The following is a 17,302-nucleotide window of genomic DNA, read 5'->3' as shown; positions in this document are numbered from 1 at the left end:
ATTAGGTTATTGAAGACATTTAAGATGGGAAAGAGGTAAAACAGCGAGGAAATCTTGGTTAATGTTTGATCTGCGCTGCTTGGTTTTTCCGTTTGACCTCAATTTTTTTACCCTTTGAGACACAGGAAACAGCATGATGACCGCTTTCTGTTCACAAATTCTGGAGTAACAGGCAAATGGTGCACTTAAATTGTGTTTCTGGAGACATTTTTGGTGAGAATAAGTCAATATAGTAAGAGAATCTTGGTTTATATTTGATCTGTACTTCTTAGTTTTACCATTTAATCTCATTTCTTTCACCCTTTGTGTCTACAAAACAGGAAACAGTGTGGCCCCCACTTCCTGTTAGCAAAGTCTCGTATGGCACCCAAACAGTACACCAAAATATATTTTTAAAGATATTTTAGGCAACAGTTTTAGTGTTTGATCTTGGTTTTTTAAGCGTCTGTTTTTACAATACAGAAAACAGAGTGGCAACCAATTCGTGTTAACAAATTCTAGTTTTCCTGCCAAATGGTGTACTTAAAATATGTTTTGACAGACATTGTAGGTGAGAAATAGGAAATACAGTAACAGAATCTTGGTTTATATTTAATCAGCACTGCCTAGTTTCACCATTATATCAGTTTGGCCTTTAGCTGAGAGAGGGGGTGGGTCTCTCTCTTCATCCACTTTTATGTGGTGTAAAATGCTTCATCCAGCAGATCTGAGAGATGAGCTTTGAGATCTAGGGGCTGGTAAGATGGAGGAAAGTTTACCATAGTTCATTTATAAATACTAACCACATTGTTATGATACAAAGGTGTTTGAAATCAGCAGCGTTTCCCTTAAAGCAATTGTAATTGTGTTTTAGCAAAAACTGAAAGTGAGGAAGAGACATCTTTACTTTTGGAGGTGTTGTCAGCATCCAGCACCATCTGAAAATCATCAGGGGCCAAAAGGAGACCCACAGCAACCAAGATGGGACGACAGTCTGTCCTGTCTTGGGGCTGCATGTCCCTGACCTGAGGCAGAGAGGGAAGGGTCGGATGTCAGAATTAATTTGTAGCCATGACTTCCAATCCTCTAAGCAGGCACACTCCTGTGTGCATTTAAGTTCACCATCATACACAAAAACAATCTGAATTTTTATCTTATGGCATACAAAATAAGTTAACCTTTACAGTGATTTGACTTAAACACCCCAAAATCAAACAACAGCTATGTTCTGGGGGGATGGGATGTTCCTCTCCTTCACTGTGCCTACTGATGACTGCTGTCAGTAAGCTGAGTGCATTTTGCATCAAGGTCTTGCCTTATTAAGTATGGAAGAACTATTTAATTTTGTTATGTTAGACTGTCTGACACAGATGGGCTACAAACCTGCTGCATAAGCATAGCGGCTTTATCCTCGATCCGGGTGGGCATTTGGTAAAGGGTCCCTCTGAGCTGCAGGAGGCGGAGAGCTGATGACAGGCGTTCTTGTTGTGTCCCGTTATCCAGCAGCGTGGCTTTCTGAAGGTGAGTCAAAGAGGCCTCAAGGCACCCGTCCTCTTCTTCAATTGCTGCCATCTCTGAGTGGACTTGACAGCGCATCTCCAGTAACATACTGTGAAAACAACATACAGACACTTCCAGCATGAAATAATGTATTATACATGAATAAAAAATCTTTAACATGAATAAAAAAATCTGCAGGCCTGATAACAAAATACCCCACCCCAACCCACCCACACACAGTAGCATATGCGCTCACTAATTTTATGATTGTGTGATGCTGCCATAATTAAAATTTTCCGATCAGATGCACACTGATGTGAAAAGTTTGGACGTAGAAAAATTGTCAACGAGAATTTTTTAAATTTTTTTTCCATGTGAAATGGACATACCAGTAAAAACTCTTAGCATTTAAGAAGCTGGTCAAAGTTATTCATTTATATTTATTTTATATACATATTCAGAATTTTTTTATTGAATGGTGACAGAATGGTGTATTGTTTGCTCTGTAAATGTTCTTGATGCGCTGAAACTAGTGTGTATTGACCTCTCTGTGTGATAGGTAATGTGTGGTACTGAGGTGTTAACCATCATATGACCGAATCACTGCACGCTAAAAATACAGCCACATCATCACTCACACACACAAACACACACACATATAAAAATATATATATACATATAAAATTAAAAAATACTATTTACTAACAGTATATACTAAATACTGCATGCACCCATTCACACACACATACATACACTGTTGGCCAACGCTATCATACAAGGTGCCACCTGTTCATGATTCAATCATTCACACGCACCCACACTGCGTTAGCACAGTCATCGGGGGCATTTTGGGGTTCAGCATCTTGCCTAAGGACACTTCACATGCGGAAGAAAGGAACCGGGGATGAAATCATTGACCTTAAGATTAGTGGATGAGCTGCTCTACCTCCTGAGCTACTGGCTCTAGCTCCTGAGCCACTGCCACTCTATTTCTTATCATAAATCAGCATATAGTCATAGAATTTTTCTTGATCCAAATCTAAAATGTATAGATATACTGCACTTCTGATAATGTTTCTCATCAAATCTAAAAATCATACAATCCGCCTGACCTCAAAAAAAGAAAAACAAAAACATGCCCAGCCAAACATATGTTCTGTGAAGTGCAAACATAGCAATAAAAACAAATCAGAAAGCCCAGAGATATTCACACATACACCATGTAATTTCAAGAAACTGGGAAACCTTTGCATGTCTTCCAGCACTTGGGCCATCCTGAGCAGAGGTGTCTTGATGAGTTTACTGAGGTTATGCTGCAAAAGGGGCAGACAGAAGCTCCACTGGGTAGCACACACTGCCTGCATGGCCTGAGGGTCCCCCTCCCTCACCGCAGTCTGCAGCCACTGATCCAGCTTGCCTATCTCCCTCAGCCGGGCCTGTGGGATAACAACTACAGATTGAAAGTCTCTCCTGTAGCAGTGACAGCATAACACTTCTATCATTTGGCAAGTATACTCGGATTGAATATTTGGTGCCAATTTTTTTTAACCTGACAGGTTTCACAGCAAAATATTAAATGGTACAAAATGAGATTACATGATCCTACCTCCCTCAAGAATTGTTTTTCTTGTCAGAGAGGTAAAACTTGAAATATATTGGGGCGATTGCAGGTTTCTGATAATTAAACTTCTTTACTGAAACTCGAACTGATAAAGCACTTCATAGGCAGGGACACCTATTCAAATAAGGGGGATTTCTGGATTCACTACCCTTAAACAAAGAATGAGATTACAGAAAATATGATTTAATCAAGACCCTGACAATGGATCCACTGCCTGCATAACACGGGGAAGAAACACGTGGCTGATAATTCAGACATATGATCGAGCACCTCAACACCGGCTTTGGAATAGTCATTCATCTTCACGTCTCTCTTCAGGAGGCTGATTTCACAGTTGACGCATTCCATTATTATGTGCTGGCCAATACTCTGAAAAGACACGTGATTTTAAGAGTCATCTTAAGGCAGTGCATGGAGGACAGGATGACGCATCAACAAATAAGCACTCATATATTATGCCAAAAGTTCTTACACAAGCAGTGTTTAAAATTCCGTTATCCTTTCACTTAATTCACAAAGTGTATAAGAGCAAAATGGCACATTCATGAATAAAAACGACATAAAAAAAAAAAATCTACATTGCTGAAAGGAATCAAACGTACAGCAGTCTCCTTAGCTCTAGGGCATGAGCTCAGCTAATTAATCTCATCTATTGTCAAGTGGCTACTTAAGAGGGGATGTCAAATTCCATGCATAAATTTGCATGTTTATGTACAGTTACAGCATGGAGCCACGCTGCTGCCTGAGGTTTTAAGAGAATATCGGACACTCACAGCCCCTCGCGCCGACTTTAGCTCTTTCAGACATTCGACTGCTACTTCCTGATGCTTCACTTGCAAGGCCAGCAGAGCCAACTCCAGGAGGAAGGCAACTCTGCAAATCCCAGATAAAACATAATTTATACAGTCCACAACACGTCAGTACAGTAATCTGAGCCATGTACTGCCCTTGGGATATCCATATGTGGTTTACTGGTAGCGGAGAGTTTTAGTAGGAGGAAAGGGAGCAACAAAGGTAAGCTTGATGGGTGGGATATTTGTTTAGGACACTTTGGGTCACAGACCTGTCGGCTGGTTGGATGGGCATTGGGCTCTGAAGAGGACTGGAGGAGGCAGATGCTTTGGTACATTCTAACAGGAGGTGAAATATCTGCACAAGCTCCTCTTTGGTTGGCTCATCCTCATTTATGTCTTCCAGCCTGCTGCAAACACGAATACAAATTTTAAAAAACTGTCTATGTACATCAACCCCTTGAAACCTGGATAATTCTCTTCAAAAACATCAGAAAAAGGCAATGAGCAAAATGCAAGAAATTGGTAAAAGGTAACAAGAAAATACCTGCAAGGACAGAGACAGAGAGAGAATATTTAAAAAATGATCCAAAAAAGTAGGGCTGTTAGTGTAAACGTGTTAATCACAATGTGATTAAGGTCTGTAATTAATGCATCATTTGACTGCCCTAATATGCCCTAAATGTATTTATTATATTCAAAATATGTTACAGAATATATATATAGTCATTTTCTGGTTTGTTTGCATGTTTTTAACTTTTTTTTTTCGTCTGATTTTCAGGTAATTTTCTTTCTTTCTTTTTGCTAATTTTTGGGTCATTTCTTCTTAAGTTGCTCATTGCCTTACTCAGAAATCAAACCAATTTGCTCAGGTTTAAAGGGTTAATATACATACATCAATGCTTCTAAGAGAACGCATGCAACCGTAATTTAGTTTGCCCCTTAAGATACTCACACCAAACAGTGCCTTAACCTGTGGCAAAATAACCTATACGATGCAGACGATGGCGAGGTCACACCGAATCATGCCTCCAGTGTTTAAAGCTGAGATGAAGAGCCATAAGGCGCTCTGACATGTTGTCTGCAGAGAGAGGGTGGGGGCTGGGACTGGGTTTGTAGTGCGCCACACCAGAAGCCATGGCACTATACCATTAATGTACCAGGCAGCTACATAAGCTTGCACACTGTAGGGTGCCACAGGCTAAGCTAAGAGCCAGTGGATCAAGTTTGAAGAGCTTCGAAGTTAGCTGAAAGCATTCAACCTTCAGGATCAAAAATGCATCAATATCCCTCTGTAAATCCTACGGCTTAAGCAAACATGCCGCATATAAAAAAAAAAAAAACATACACTCTGCAGGTTACAAATAAAGAATGGCAATTTAACAAATCATCACTGACCATTAATAAGGTTATGATGTAAAGGTTACGACTAAACTTGCTTCTAGTGCAAGAAGGGAGAATTTTAAAAACAAACAACAACAAAAAAAATCAATCGATGCATATTCTTGCCTTCATAATTAAAGCAGATCAAAGGCTGTTTCTTTAATTACAGCTACAATGTTTTAATCTTAAGTGCAGATGGATGGGGTTTGCTTTCATCATGACAGAACAAAAATACTTTCTGCAAAACAAATCCTGCAGTAACTTCACAGCAGAAGGATATCAACCTTTACTTTAATGTCACACAGAGGGTTTCCTTACTGTTTAAATTGCTGCATTTTGTAAATGACTTCCAGGGTGGTACACTGCCTGCTCATTTCAGTGAGGACATCACTCTCCATCAGCTTGTGTTGTACCTTGGAAGAGAAGAGTAAAGGTAGAGATTTCTTTGTTTATGGTTCCAAAATGTTTTCTTTTAAATGTCTCTACTTTATATTAAGCTTAATCAACTGCACGAAAAGTGGTCCACACATAGCCAGTGTCAAGGCTAGTTATGGATTTTATACATAAACTCAGGTTAGGAAGAGGTTAAATCTAGAGTCAGAGTTAATGTAAAGATTTAGTCAGGGTTATGGGGTACGTATTTATAGATTTGGTGATTTTTAGGTATTCAGACAGATCAAAAATGGAAATGTTCTTTAGTGAGTTTTTGGATAAAAAAGACTTAAAATGTGTGCCACAAAAGTTAGAACAAAGCTGATTTTCCTATTTAATTTTTAAAAAATGGAGAGACATGCATGTCATTGGATATGTAAACTCCCCCAATAAATGCTACTATAAAAGTCTTAAAACATACATCCAAAAAAGATTTTAGTAAGTCAAAAAGAAATGCCGTTTACCAGTAATGTAAAGAGTCTTGGATAAAGGTGTGGGCTGTATGACTTAATGAATTCTTCTGTAACTTTGGCGAAACTTGCAGCGTCTTCTGTTTTCTCCGAGTCCACAAGACATTTGATAAGGTGCCTAAATAGAAACAGAAGGCAAATGAGACTGGGGAGGAAGAGTGTTTTGAAACGGTTATTGGGATATTTCCACAGCATATGGACACTGGTTATGTGAGTTTTTCTACAGCAGTCTCCACAGCACAATGCTGTTCCATGTTTAGTACTGTTTATAATCGTAGATACTGTACATCCAATGCAATCTAATATAATAGCTCTCTTTATGAGTCTTATAACGTTTCAAATTTGTTTGTGTTTCCATAGATTAGTCCCTATGAAAATTGGCTTCAAAGCTAAGCGCACTTTCTAAGCATGTGCTTCTTCCTTGCCTCCAAATACATCAACAGGCAGGTTTCCATTACAGATTTGCGCAAAAATCAAGCAATATTTTCAAAAAGTCGATAAAACACAATTGCAAAACAAATGCGTTTCCACTATGTGACGTTATGCGACTTCTCCTCTGGCGATAACATTCCAAAAAGCATGGCGCTGGAGGTTTATTTCTATTGCAGCCACTGCACTAGCTATCATTATTTACATTCCAAGGACAAGAAGGCGTGATTTCGAGCGATAATGGAAAGGCGAGCCCCTTTTACGTGGGGACAGCCCAGGTGATGATCCACGATTTCACAGAGGAATTCAAAACTTTCGAACGGTCCGCTCAACTTTTGAAGAGTTATGCAATGCAATAACACCTCTTGTAGCGCCGGCTGCATCATGAGGGAGCCAGTTCCTACCGACAAGTACATAGCCATAGCATCATGTGACCTATATGAGCAAAGAAGGTGTTGTCATTGCATTTTTGGGAAATATGGCTTTTTCGAATCGCCTGAAATACCACCTCATGCAAGCCAAAAAAAAAAAAAGTAACAAATGGGAGTTTGGGTTTTTTTTAATTAATTTGAGGTGTTTCCATTGGGCGCATCTCAAACTCACCATTTCAATTTGCGCAATTTGAGGGTTATGGAAACCCACCTACAGTCACACTGAATGATAGCTTGGAAGAACAGATTTTGCGGCTGTGAACTGAGCTTTCTCTCAATACAGCATACACTGAGAAATGTATTTCTTCAATCAACCATATTTAACATCAGAGCTTTTTGGAAATCCATATAAATGGTGGTGATGTTCCCTTTGATAACTTGGCTGGCTGTATCACTGGCATCACACCATAAATAAATGGGACATTTTGTCCCCTGCGACAAAGATAATGAACATTTGAGCTTAAGGTGTCATGGGAGAATATGATACAACAGCTTACTTTAGGTCAAATTTTAAAACAATTCTTTACTCCACTGAGGAAAATAAGGCAAGAAATTAACTCGGGGACCAGAGAGCTGTGGTCACAAATGAACTGCTGGTAATTATCTCTGTGTGTCATCCCCATGACTCCAGCATGAGAGTGGACAGAATCAGGACTGCTTATTCATGAAAGAGAACTAAGAGAGCATTTGCGGGGTCACTTGCATCATGAGTTCAGCCCTCCAGCTGTGGTCTTGGTCCACCACCTCCTCCAGACTCTGGACCACCTGCCTGAGGGAGGGGACGAGGTGGAGGCACCGCCCCGGCTGCAGCAGAGGACGCACTGTCTGGAAGTACAGCACTGACGCATTGAACACCATGAAGAAGCATCTGTAAGAAACAAATGCAAAATCGGTTGGCGGAGAGCGCTGAATTATTTATATGATGCACATGCAAACCATTTCATCCCTTAGCACAACTCAATTCAGTGTCAACTCTGTATGGAGGGTCTCTGTGAATTGCAAATGTGTGTGGATTAACTATTGTCCAATGAGCCTCCGGAGAGCATACCATATAAGCCTTTCTATGTAAAAATGAGGGAAATTTATGAATCTGAGGCGCTGTTTTAGAGCAAATTGTGTGAACAGACTGTTTGAGTGCAGCTAATTTATTCACCAGAGAGTATGTTGTGCATTAGTCTGGGCTGGATGTATTAGATATGTATTCCCTTTGGTGTTAATTGAGATTGCTCATTCAGCCCTTTTTATTGACAGGTTATGAGTTCATTAGAAGAGGAATTCAGTACTGATTGCTTGCAAATGCTAAGCCACTATCTCCCAACACATCTCTCAGAGCAAAGAACAAGTGAACTTTCTCAATTTCTATTATTACATCTATATTTATCATCCTTTTCTCTCCGCTCACAGATACCTCCACTCGGCTGCTGAAAGTTAAAAGAAAGCATGCCGAATATCATCTGCTTGTGAATACTGGGTCAGGGTGAAGCATGAAGAATCATGTTATGTTTCAACAATGTTTTTTGCAAATCAAACCTTCATGTTGCAGCATATATTTTATGCAGCAGACTGAACCTTGATGACCTATCATATCTAAAAAACATTCCCCCGTTGTGAATATTTCATTTTAATTACGTGTTTTTACAGGTGTAACCTATCAGAGATGATTAAGTGTACATGGAATAAATTGGTCAACTTTCTTGACACTGTTAGAACAAAGCTAATGGCACTTCTGAGGGGTTACATACCTTGGGTCTTGCTTTGAAATTTCAATTGCTTTAAGAAAATACAGCACCGCCTCTTCAAAGTCTTCCTAAAATAGTAAATAATGGAAAAGGGGAAGCGAGACCTTGTCACATCATTCAAATATACAAAAAGGAGACAAACCAACTCTTCAATAAAGGCCGCAGTTTGATAAAATACCAAGAAAAACTTGCACTCGACTGAGAAAAGACAGAGCAATTAAAGAATCACTTGTGAAAGTGGTTTACAAAGCAAGTACACCCGCTTTTAGTGCAAATAAGTATAGTATATCTCTACAGTAACTGTGTGTCTCACTGGCAAAGACACACAAGTACACACAACGCCCCCCTGAGGAGATGTGTCCAATTTACTGTCCTCACCACAGTCCCAGTGGCCGGCGGAGACTTCAGCTGGCCCTGGCAGAGGTAGGCTCGACACAAAAATTGATTAGCCGGCGGATTCCCTTCAAAGTACATCTTTAGACACGCTGTGCTTATCTCCAAACAACCCAGCTGAAAAACACAGAAAAAGAAGACGCACAAAGGCCAAACTAAATGAATATTTTAACATAATCTGCAGTTGTGTCAACAGCATTTGTCTAGGCTTGATGCATTATTAATACAATTCAGAAATGGCTTAATGTATGTGGGATGCACATTTATTTCACGGATGACAAAAACGTATCCTAATTGCAGGCTGCTGCCATTGAGTATGTCACTAGAATAGTGGTATTTACTGTCCCTTGCTACTTGTTAAATAAATTCACACATCTTATTCAAGGAACTGTTGGGGGGGAGATAATCCTGTGATAGATATTTCGTATAGTGTCAGCTTTTATTTGTGTTATCTTTTTTTTTAAATAATATTTCATTGAACTTTTTTCCACCTAAAATGTTACCTATAGTCTCTTACACATGTGTATATATAACAAAAAAATCACTAAATAATAATAATAATTACAAATTACATAAATAAAATTGCAAAAGTTATTCTAAGGGGGAAAAAAGTACAAGTTGAACAAAACAAAAGAAAAGAACAAATAAATAAAAATAAGAAAGCATACAAAACAAATCCATATTCCTACATGGATATGCACCACAATCTACACTTATCTACATGCAGCCGGTGAGCTCTCAGGCACCCATAAAGTGTGTAAATGAGTCTCATGGTTTGCAATTTACTTCACAATCTGTCCACATTAGCAATGTACTCCAAGTAGAGTGTATTTGTGTCATCATTAAGTACTAAATTCTTTCTCAAGCTGGAAGATCTTAGAAAAAGTTAATTTAACACAAATGTATATCAGTGTGTTAGAACATGTCTTTGTGCAACAGAAATATTCAGGCTTCTTGAGAAAACTGAAGAATTTTGTGGTGCGGTTCTGCTGAGGATGGGGACTGATTCAGTATTCAAATAAGCCCCAGACTTCAAGCCATGCTGCATTTGCACTGAGAAAAACTTGTTGTATGATATAAAGAACAAATCACATTATGGAATATCACTGTGTTTCATTATTCAAATATGTTTCCCTTGCCCCGGGAAAGTTCTGTCTACATTAGTGAATATTCATTATCATCCCCGATTGGGAGAATAGCCAAATTTAGCTAACTGAAGGTACTGTACGAAAACAGTGACATCATGAAATGTGTGATTTGGCTTCTCTGGTAGAGGGGGTCCTGCAGAGGTTTTTATTTCCAGTGCAGTTGATCAATGAACAATCCCAAAAGGATCTAATTCCTACTTTATGTCAAACCAAATAAATCCTCTTTTTATGCCAATAACGTCAGTGATAATTCCAGAACTTCCACAGAAGAAGAGTCATACATATCATCCCAGTAGCAGGCGTTTACTGATATAAATGAGCTCCACATTTTTCACAGACAGATGTGAATCTTTCATTTTTGGAGAACGCTTGAAGCGTCATGTCTTATGCGACATCTCAGCAGTCATGAACTCCTCACAACATGAAAACACTCCTCACAGCGCTAGGGAGGCGAGGTTGCAGGCACATTCAGAGCATTGCGTTGTCTCATATCAATCTTTCAAACAGAGGATTTTGGCATCAGGCTGACTCCGATGACATCATTAGACCAATGTGTGCTATATGAAGCCAGTGAGAGAATTCATAACTATCTGTTGTATTTTTCGAAAATGTCAAAGTTTCACTCATCTCTATTGGACTATTCAGTACAGCAAACACAACTTCAGCTGCAGTTTAGATTTAATCAGCACTGCCATCGGCACTTTTGGTATTAAGAGTTAGATCTTAAACGTGCATGATTTATATCAATAATTCCAATCTAGTGAGCGTATTTGTTTGGGTTTTTTTTAAAGATCAAACACAAACAGCCCCTATCCGTCAAAGTTACGTGGTATACATTCTGTGCTGCTGCTAAAGCACTACTGTGATTATATTATCCTAACCCAGTGATAATAAAAGACCAATATTCAAAGCACTATTCAGATCCTTTTCTAAAGTAAAAATAGTACTGCCACACTTTAAAAAGACCGATACAAGTAAAAGACCTGTAATGATGTTTAAAGTATTATCAGGAAAATTTAGAATATTTTTAAAAAGGGACTCCAAACTCAAATTATAACGACTTAAATATTTATAAAAAATAAAATAAATTTTTAAAAATTGCCAATTCATTATCAGCTAATTGATTGTTTGACTGATAGTTGTGGCTGCACTTTTACAAACTCTTGGGTAGTTTAATTTAAGACAAAACAAATCATGTTTTATGAACTCTTATTATGTTTCAATGCAAAAATCTTACATTTTAAAGTAACTACTAACTTAAGCTTTCAGATTAATGTAGTAAAATCTGCAACATTTCCCTCTGAAATGTTGTAGAGTGGCATGAAAAGAATATACTAAAGTACAGATACCTCAAAAACACACTTGAAAACAGTGCTACAGTAAATATACTTATATACATTCCACCACTGTTTGAGACAGACATATTTCCTGGATGACATGATTTCCTCTCACTAGAAATAACACACAGTGTCTGACAATACAGCATGTCCTCTAGCACCTATGTCCTTAGTCACACACTCATTTGGAGTCTTTTATCCAGAGGCTGCGACTCGTGACCTACTGTTTAAAACTCTTGCTTCGACCCTGCTGACTGCGTGCTGACAAAAGTCTACATAAAGAGGCGGTGAATCACTCCTGCCTCAGCCTCACCTGTAGAGCTGCTTCCGCACACACGACGTACAACTCCGGGTCAATGCGAGGAGCTCGTTCACCGGTTCCAGCTGCTGACACGTCCTTCATTAAACGGTAGGCTGACTGCAGAGCTCCACAGTCTACATACATTAACGTTACACGACATTAAACACGGTGAATGTGCACTTTCACAACTTGTCAAACAGCAGCAGCTCAAATTTACGTTAACACATCACAAACCTTGTTGTTCCTTGGCCTTAGAAAGATACTGACGAATATCCAGGTCCATGTCAGTGGAAAGTTAACCGGCGTAAGCTAGTAAGTTCGAGCTAATAGCGAGTTGTGACTGTTTGCTAACGTTAGCTAGCTTACTAGCTAGTTAGTTAGCGCGAAACTAATTACGGGCGCTAATTGTAACGCTAATGTTAACGCTACCACAATGACGCATTAAAACGGTACAGGTGTGTGGAACTATCTTGTCAGCAAGAATGTAATAGTTAAACCGTTAGAAAAGTCCTTCCATTATATGTGGTGTTTATGTTAATATGACACTTTTCTTCGGTGAACGAATAACGCGACGGAAATGCCAGACCTGTGCTATCCCATCATCCGTGTTTGTAGCATGGATGGGATGTATGTAGTTACGTTACTAGGCAACCGGAGGGCGGGTAGAAATACGGTAACTGACTGGGACAAAAAGGGTTGGCACGACATACACACAATGAGGAAGGGACCAGAGCACACGTATCATCATTATCATCTTATCTTTAACAGCCTAATAGAGCAAACAAACCAACGTTTCAGCACCACTGTGGTGTTATCAATTCACCTGTTTTTTTAATGAAGACACAGTGGTGATGAAAGATTAGTCTGTTTGCCCTGGAAAATGCAAAAGACTTTTTACAGATTATGGTTTGGATAAGTGATGTGATTTTGGCAATTTTTCATAGGAAATATGCCTTTCAAACCCACCAGTGGAAGTGTACAGTTTCAAGATGACTTCAAATTTACACAAAATAAGTCCGTATCCAGGGCTCCCCAACACTTCTCTACACTGACTCCTAGCTGGCGTTGAAACTACTCACTGTCATTTCTAAATCACATCAAGTAGACTTTTTTGACATAAATATAAATGTTACAGCAACATTTCAAAAATAATATTTTATTTAAAAAGAGACAGAAATATAAAGAGACTACATTTTTACAACCCCTCTCCCTCTCTCTCATACACATGCACACATACGGGTACAAAAAGCACCTCTTCATGCTTGCAGTCCCAGTGCTTCTCAACTTCAAAGTGCATCATTAGAAATCAGGCCACTCAGTGTGCAAATATAATTTTCTTGGTCAAACCAAATACTGCCACTGATGTGACAGGGAGGAGACAAAGTAGTGAGGCAAGGCAAACTACAGTGCCTCTCTCTATCATGGACCTGGAGTTCCTAGTTTGAGGTTTAATTGACAGAATCGTGTATTACCTGCCACAATTTCAAAGCAGCATAGCTCCTCAGTGGCCCTCAAGCAAATCTGTTAAGCAGTTCATCGTGGGATCTGTCTAAATATACACGCAAAGAGAATATTCACCCTTTGGGATTGCTTTAACTGTGAAATATATAATTATTTACTGGAAGAGATTTTTCCTCTGTCACTTGACCTACTTAATGGTTTGAGTTGGTGCTTTTATTTGTTGTTTAAAAATTCACAGCTGTCAGAGCAACAACAGCGCTTTGCTCATGAATGTGAGTTTTACTGTATGCTCACTGTTGAGCTGCAAAGAGAAGAACCGGAGTGCTGAATTATTGGACATTTCAGAGAAGTGATGAACAAATTACAGTGAATGGGCCTTTAAGAATGCTTTGGTGGGATGTGCTCGTACTCATATTCAAAAGATGTCTCATAAATATGAATTAAAGCCTTTGTATCATAATACCAGCAATCTTATCAGTGATAAGGAAGATCACCTATACTGCAAATGCTCATTACAACTGATTAAGACCAAATGAACTTCTTAAAATTAAGCTACGGAGCGAATAGTTTTGTTTTTATGTTGGTGATGTAATCAATTCAGGGTGTGTCTGGCTTCACAAAGTCAGCATCCAGGCAATCTGGCCATTGCAGATGGTACTATATGATGATTAATAGGCTCTTAATGTGTTTGTTCAGGCTGTCATCGAGTATATTACAACACACCTGTGCTGCTGTGTAGCTTACAAGAATTGTTATTGTTGTATAATTTTGTGAAATAGAATTTATACAATGTAATAAATTCATGGACTGTAAAAAATAAGTATCTACCATAGCTACCATGATGTCACCCCTGGGTTCGTGAACTGTCATTTTGATGCCCACAGTTTGGCATTTTGGCTGTCGCCATCGTTTTTGAAGACAAAAGTGGCCATATTTGGAGGAGAGGTTGGAGCTGTGGATGAGCAAGGGGTTAATCTGACTCATGGACTGTAGCGTAGCCTAGCATAGCCTACCAGCTGTAAACGTGTTTATTTCTGCTGTTAAGTTGGGCATTTCAACATAGGTGTCTGTTGGGACTGACTCACCTCTTCATCCAGCCTCAATTGGCTGTCTGAGGAACTACAGTTTCAGGCACTTCTGCATTAGCTTCATTTTTCAATTTTGGAAGTTGTTGCTGGATTAAATCGCTATAATCCCATAAAATTCTGTCAATATTGATAAAGGTGAAGAATATAGATACCAGAGCCAAGACTCTAAGTAGCAACCCCTGGGGAAGAAAAAATAAGCCAATGCTGAAGTGCCAAAAACTGCACTTCATCATCCAGAAGGGAGTCACATTTTTATTAAGGTTTGATGTTATGCATAAGGGCAGGGTGGCTTTGAGTAGACAGGCTGCCTGTGGGTTGTTGCCACAGTCTATGACTCAGCTCCACCCTCTTGTCCAAATATGGTCACTTGTGGCTTCAAAAAAAACAAGATGGCAACAGCTGAAAGTCTGAACTTGAAGCTTGAAAATGGCAGTCCACAAACCAATGGGTGACGTTTCAGTGGCTATGTCCATTATTTTTATACAATCTATGGCTTCAGCATGTAATGTCAAGGCAAGACAGAGTAAATGTTTACTGTAGCTGTTTTAAGTATTAACATAACGTATAAAACAGAGTATTTCCAAGGAAAACAGCAGGGCATGTTGACTGTGTCCACAATATCTGACTTTTATTCACTGTTGCTGGAGCTGCCCCAGGAAGGGCTCATATTCACAAAGAAAGACTTAACTGTCTCGGATTACATAAATAACAAGTCTGGACTCTTCTCAGAATTTAATTTGAGGGACTGAAGAGTGAGTTGAAGTTCAATCCAATAAATAAAGGCTAAGCTCCAGTTAGGGCTCAATGGCAGATTTTAGTTCCCTTTAGATTCCATTTAATGTATTATTTTTTTCATTTGATTTGTAAAGGGACCATGCAAAATATTAAACTTAAATGTTGCCATTTGATGTATTGTCGCAGATTTATGTTAACATCCTTATCTTCATCTGCAGTCCCTTGGCAGGTCACACCATCATAAATACTATTTTGCTGAAAAGGCGGCATGTTTGGGTCGCGTTCTCTTGTAAAATGAGAAAGGAAATTGAAATGCCATTAAGTGATAATCCATTAGCCGTGTCTGTGAGTTATCTTTGGACCAGCGCACAGACACTAGCCACATTTAATGAGGATATAACCGCATGTCACAATCTTGTCAGAGCCACTGATGCACACCAAGGTGGAGAACAAAGATAAACAATGCACCACCAGCAGCGAAATTACATTAATCACCCCCAACATTTGCCAGAGATGAATAGAAGCGAAAACCCAAAAGGCTGTCGCTCCTGTGTTTCACACCAGGAAGCTCATTGTGAACATGCATTCAGATAAATAAAAGGAGTCAGAGCCGGTTTGTCACATAACTCTTTTTAATTTATTCCATTAAATTAATTCCACTACTTAGGAGTTCTAATCAAACTGTTTACTGTTTGATAACAAGCACTTACGTATCAAATCTTTGTATAAAAGTATTTGCGTCAAGCTGCGCACATGCACACTTCACCTCACATTCATAATGAATCAAAGGCATTGTGTGGAATAAACTCTTTTGCATTATCTGCCCCCCTGATGAGATAACTTTCAACAACTCTAAAAAAAAAATCCCCAGGACAGCATATCCTTAAGATGTTAAATCAGCAGGATCAAATACATTATTGATCAGCTCTCAATTGTTATCAATAATTGAGCATTTTTCACACAAGAGGCCCTCACACACAAGAGTGGCAGCAGCCAAACTGTGATTACATCAGCCTAAAAATCAAGGATTGGTTGTTTATCTCCTCACACACAAGTCCAAACTATGTTAATTTATGAAGAAATACCAAATTTCTTGCTTATGGATCCAAAGCAAAACAACTTTTATTTTCATCTATGATTGAAAAGAGAGATTTCTTTATCTGTATGTTTACAAAACACTTCAGGCTATGAGAGCAGAGTGTACTGCAATAGAGAGCAATACTTAGGAATAGCCATTCATTCAGACATCACACATAGCCATGAAAACAAGTTTGTGAAATTTGTAATTTGTAAAATTTGCGAAATGTTATCAATATTGTATTAGCACGATGTGGTGTGTCTTTGATAGGCTCATTAAAATGATGTTCAACCAGTGGTGCCTCCATATATTTTTCATAGGGGTGGCCAGATGGGGCCACTGAAAATTTTGACCAAAATTCATAACTGAATTTCAGAAATAAGATCATTATGTTTTTAGTAGTCTAAAAAGGCTAGTTGAAAACTATGTTCACATATCAAGTTAAGGAAGCACATACAACAGTAGTAGCACATGTGCGCATTTTGTTTTAAACACAGGAAGAAAGACTACAGTCAACAGCCAACCAACACGTTCTGCGCCCGTGAGAGACGACAAAACTCTCCATACCAACAGATGGCAGTAGTCTATAATCACCAGAAGACCGTCTTGACGCCAGTTAGCCAGTTAGCACATCACTGTCCAATATTTAAAGAACAAAGCATATTTACCATCCGCCAGTGATCAATAAATCAAACCATCATAAAACATTTCTTTTCATGAGCTCACTGAGACGGGGGGGGGGGGGGGGGGTGGTATGTGCGCATGGCCACAACTTGGGGGCACCACTGTCTGATACTATTGCAAAAGTGTACACATCCAAATTTTTGCTCCATTCATTCTCTACAGCATCATTTCGCTACCACACTAGAAACTGTATAGAAATGCCTTAGAAATATAAAGAGGACAAAAAGTCCACTGTGAGGTGAAATAACAAAGCTAACATAGTGAATCTCAGCGGGTATGATGTATATCATGTTCATCTTGGT

General features: G+C 39.0%; 1 protein-coding gene across 1 annotated transcript in view; it reads right to left on the bottom strand.

Moving 5' to 3' along the window:
• Positions 1 to 12,237, bottom strand: part of LOC121954616 (cilia- and flagella-associated protein 46) — a 74,226-nt gene extending 61,989 nt beyond the window's left edge. The window contains exons 1-13 of the mRNA XM_042502246.1: positions 12,189 to 12,237; positions 11,967 to 12,088; positions 9,154 to 9,285; positions 8,779 to 8,843; positions 7,740 to 7,904; positions 6,171 to 6,294; positions 5,593 to 5,687; positions 4,164 to 4,301; positions 3,874 to 3,973; positions 3,371 to 3,469; positions 2,725 to 2,915; positions 1,363 to 1,588; positions 887 to 1,004 (exon numbers count right to left, since the gene is read on the bottom strand). Of these exons, the coding sequence (XP_042358180.1) occupies positions 887 to 1,004; positions 1,363 to 1,588; positions 2,725 to 2,915; positions 3,371 to 3,469; positions 3,874 to 3,973; positions 4,164 to 4,301; positions 5,593 to 5,687; positions 6,171 to 6,294; positions 7,740 to 7,904; positions 8,779 to 8,843; positions 9,154 to 9,285; positions 11,967 to 12,088; positions 12,189 to 12,237 (1,624 nt within the window). The remainder of the gene's footprint in view (positions 1 to 886; positions 1,005 to 1,362; positions 1,589 to 2,724; positions 2,916 to 3,370; positions 3,470 to 3,873; positions 3,974 to 4,163; positions 4,302 to 5,592; positions 5,688 to 6,170; positions 6,295 to 7,739; positions 7,905 to 8,778; positions 8,844 to 9,153; positions 9,286 to 11,966; positions 12,089 to 12,188) is intronic.
• Positions 12,238 to 17,302: the final 5,065 nt, after the last annotated feature.

Source organism: Plectropomus leopardus, chromosome 15 (assembly GCF_008729295.1).
Source record: "Plectropomus leopardus isolate mb chromosome 15, YSFRI_Pleo_2.0, whole genome shotgun sequence".
Classification (NCBI taxonomy): Eukaryota; Metazoa; Chordata; class Actinopteri; order Perciformes; family Serranidae; genus Plectropomus; species Plectropomus leopardus.
Note: the sequence above shows the minus strand (reverse complement) of the source record. Positions and strands in the feature narration are given on the sequence as shown.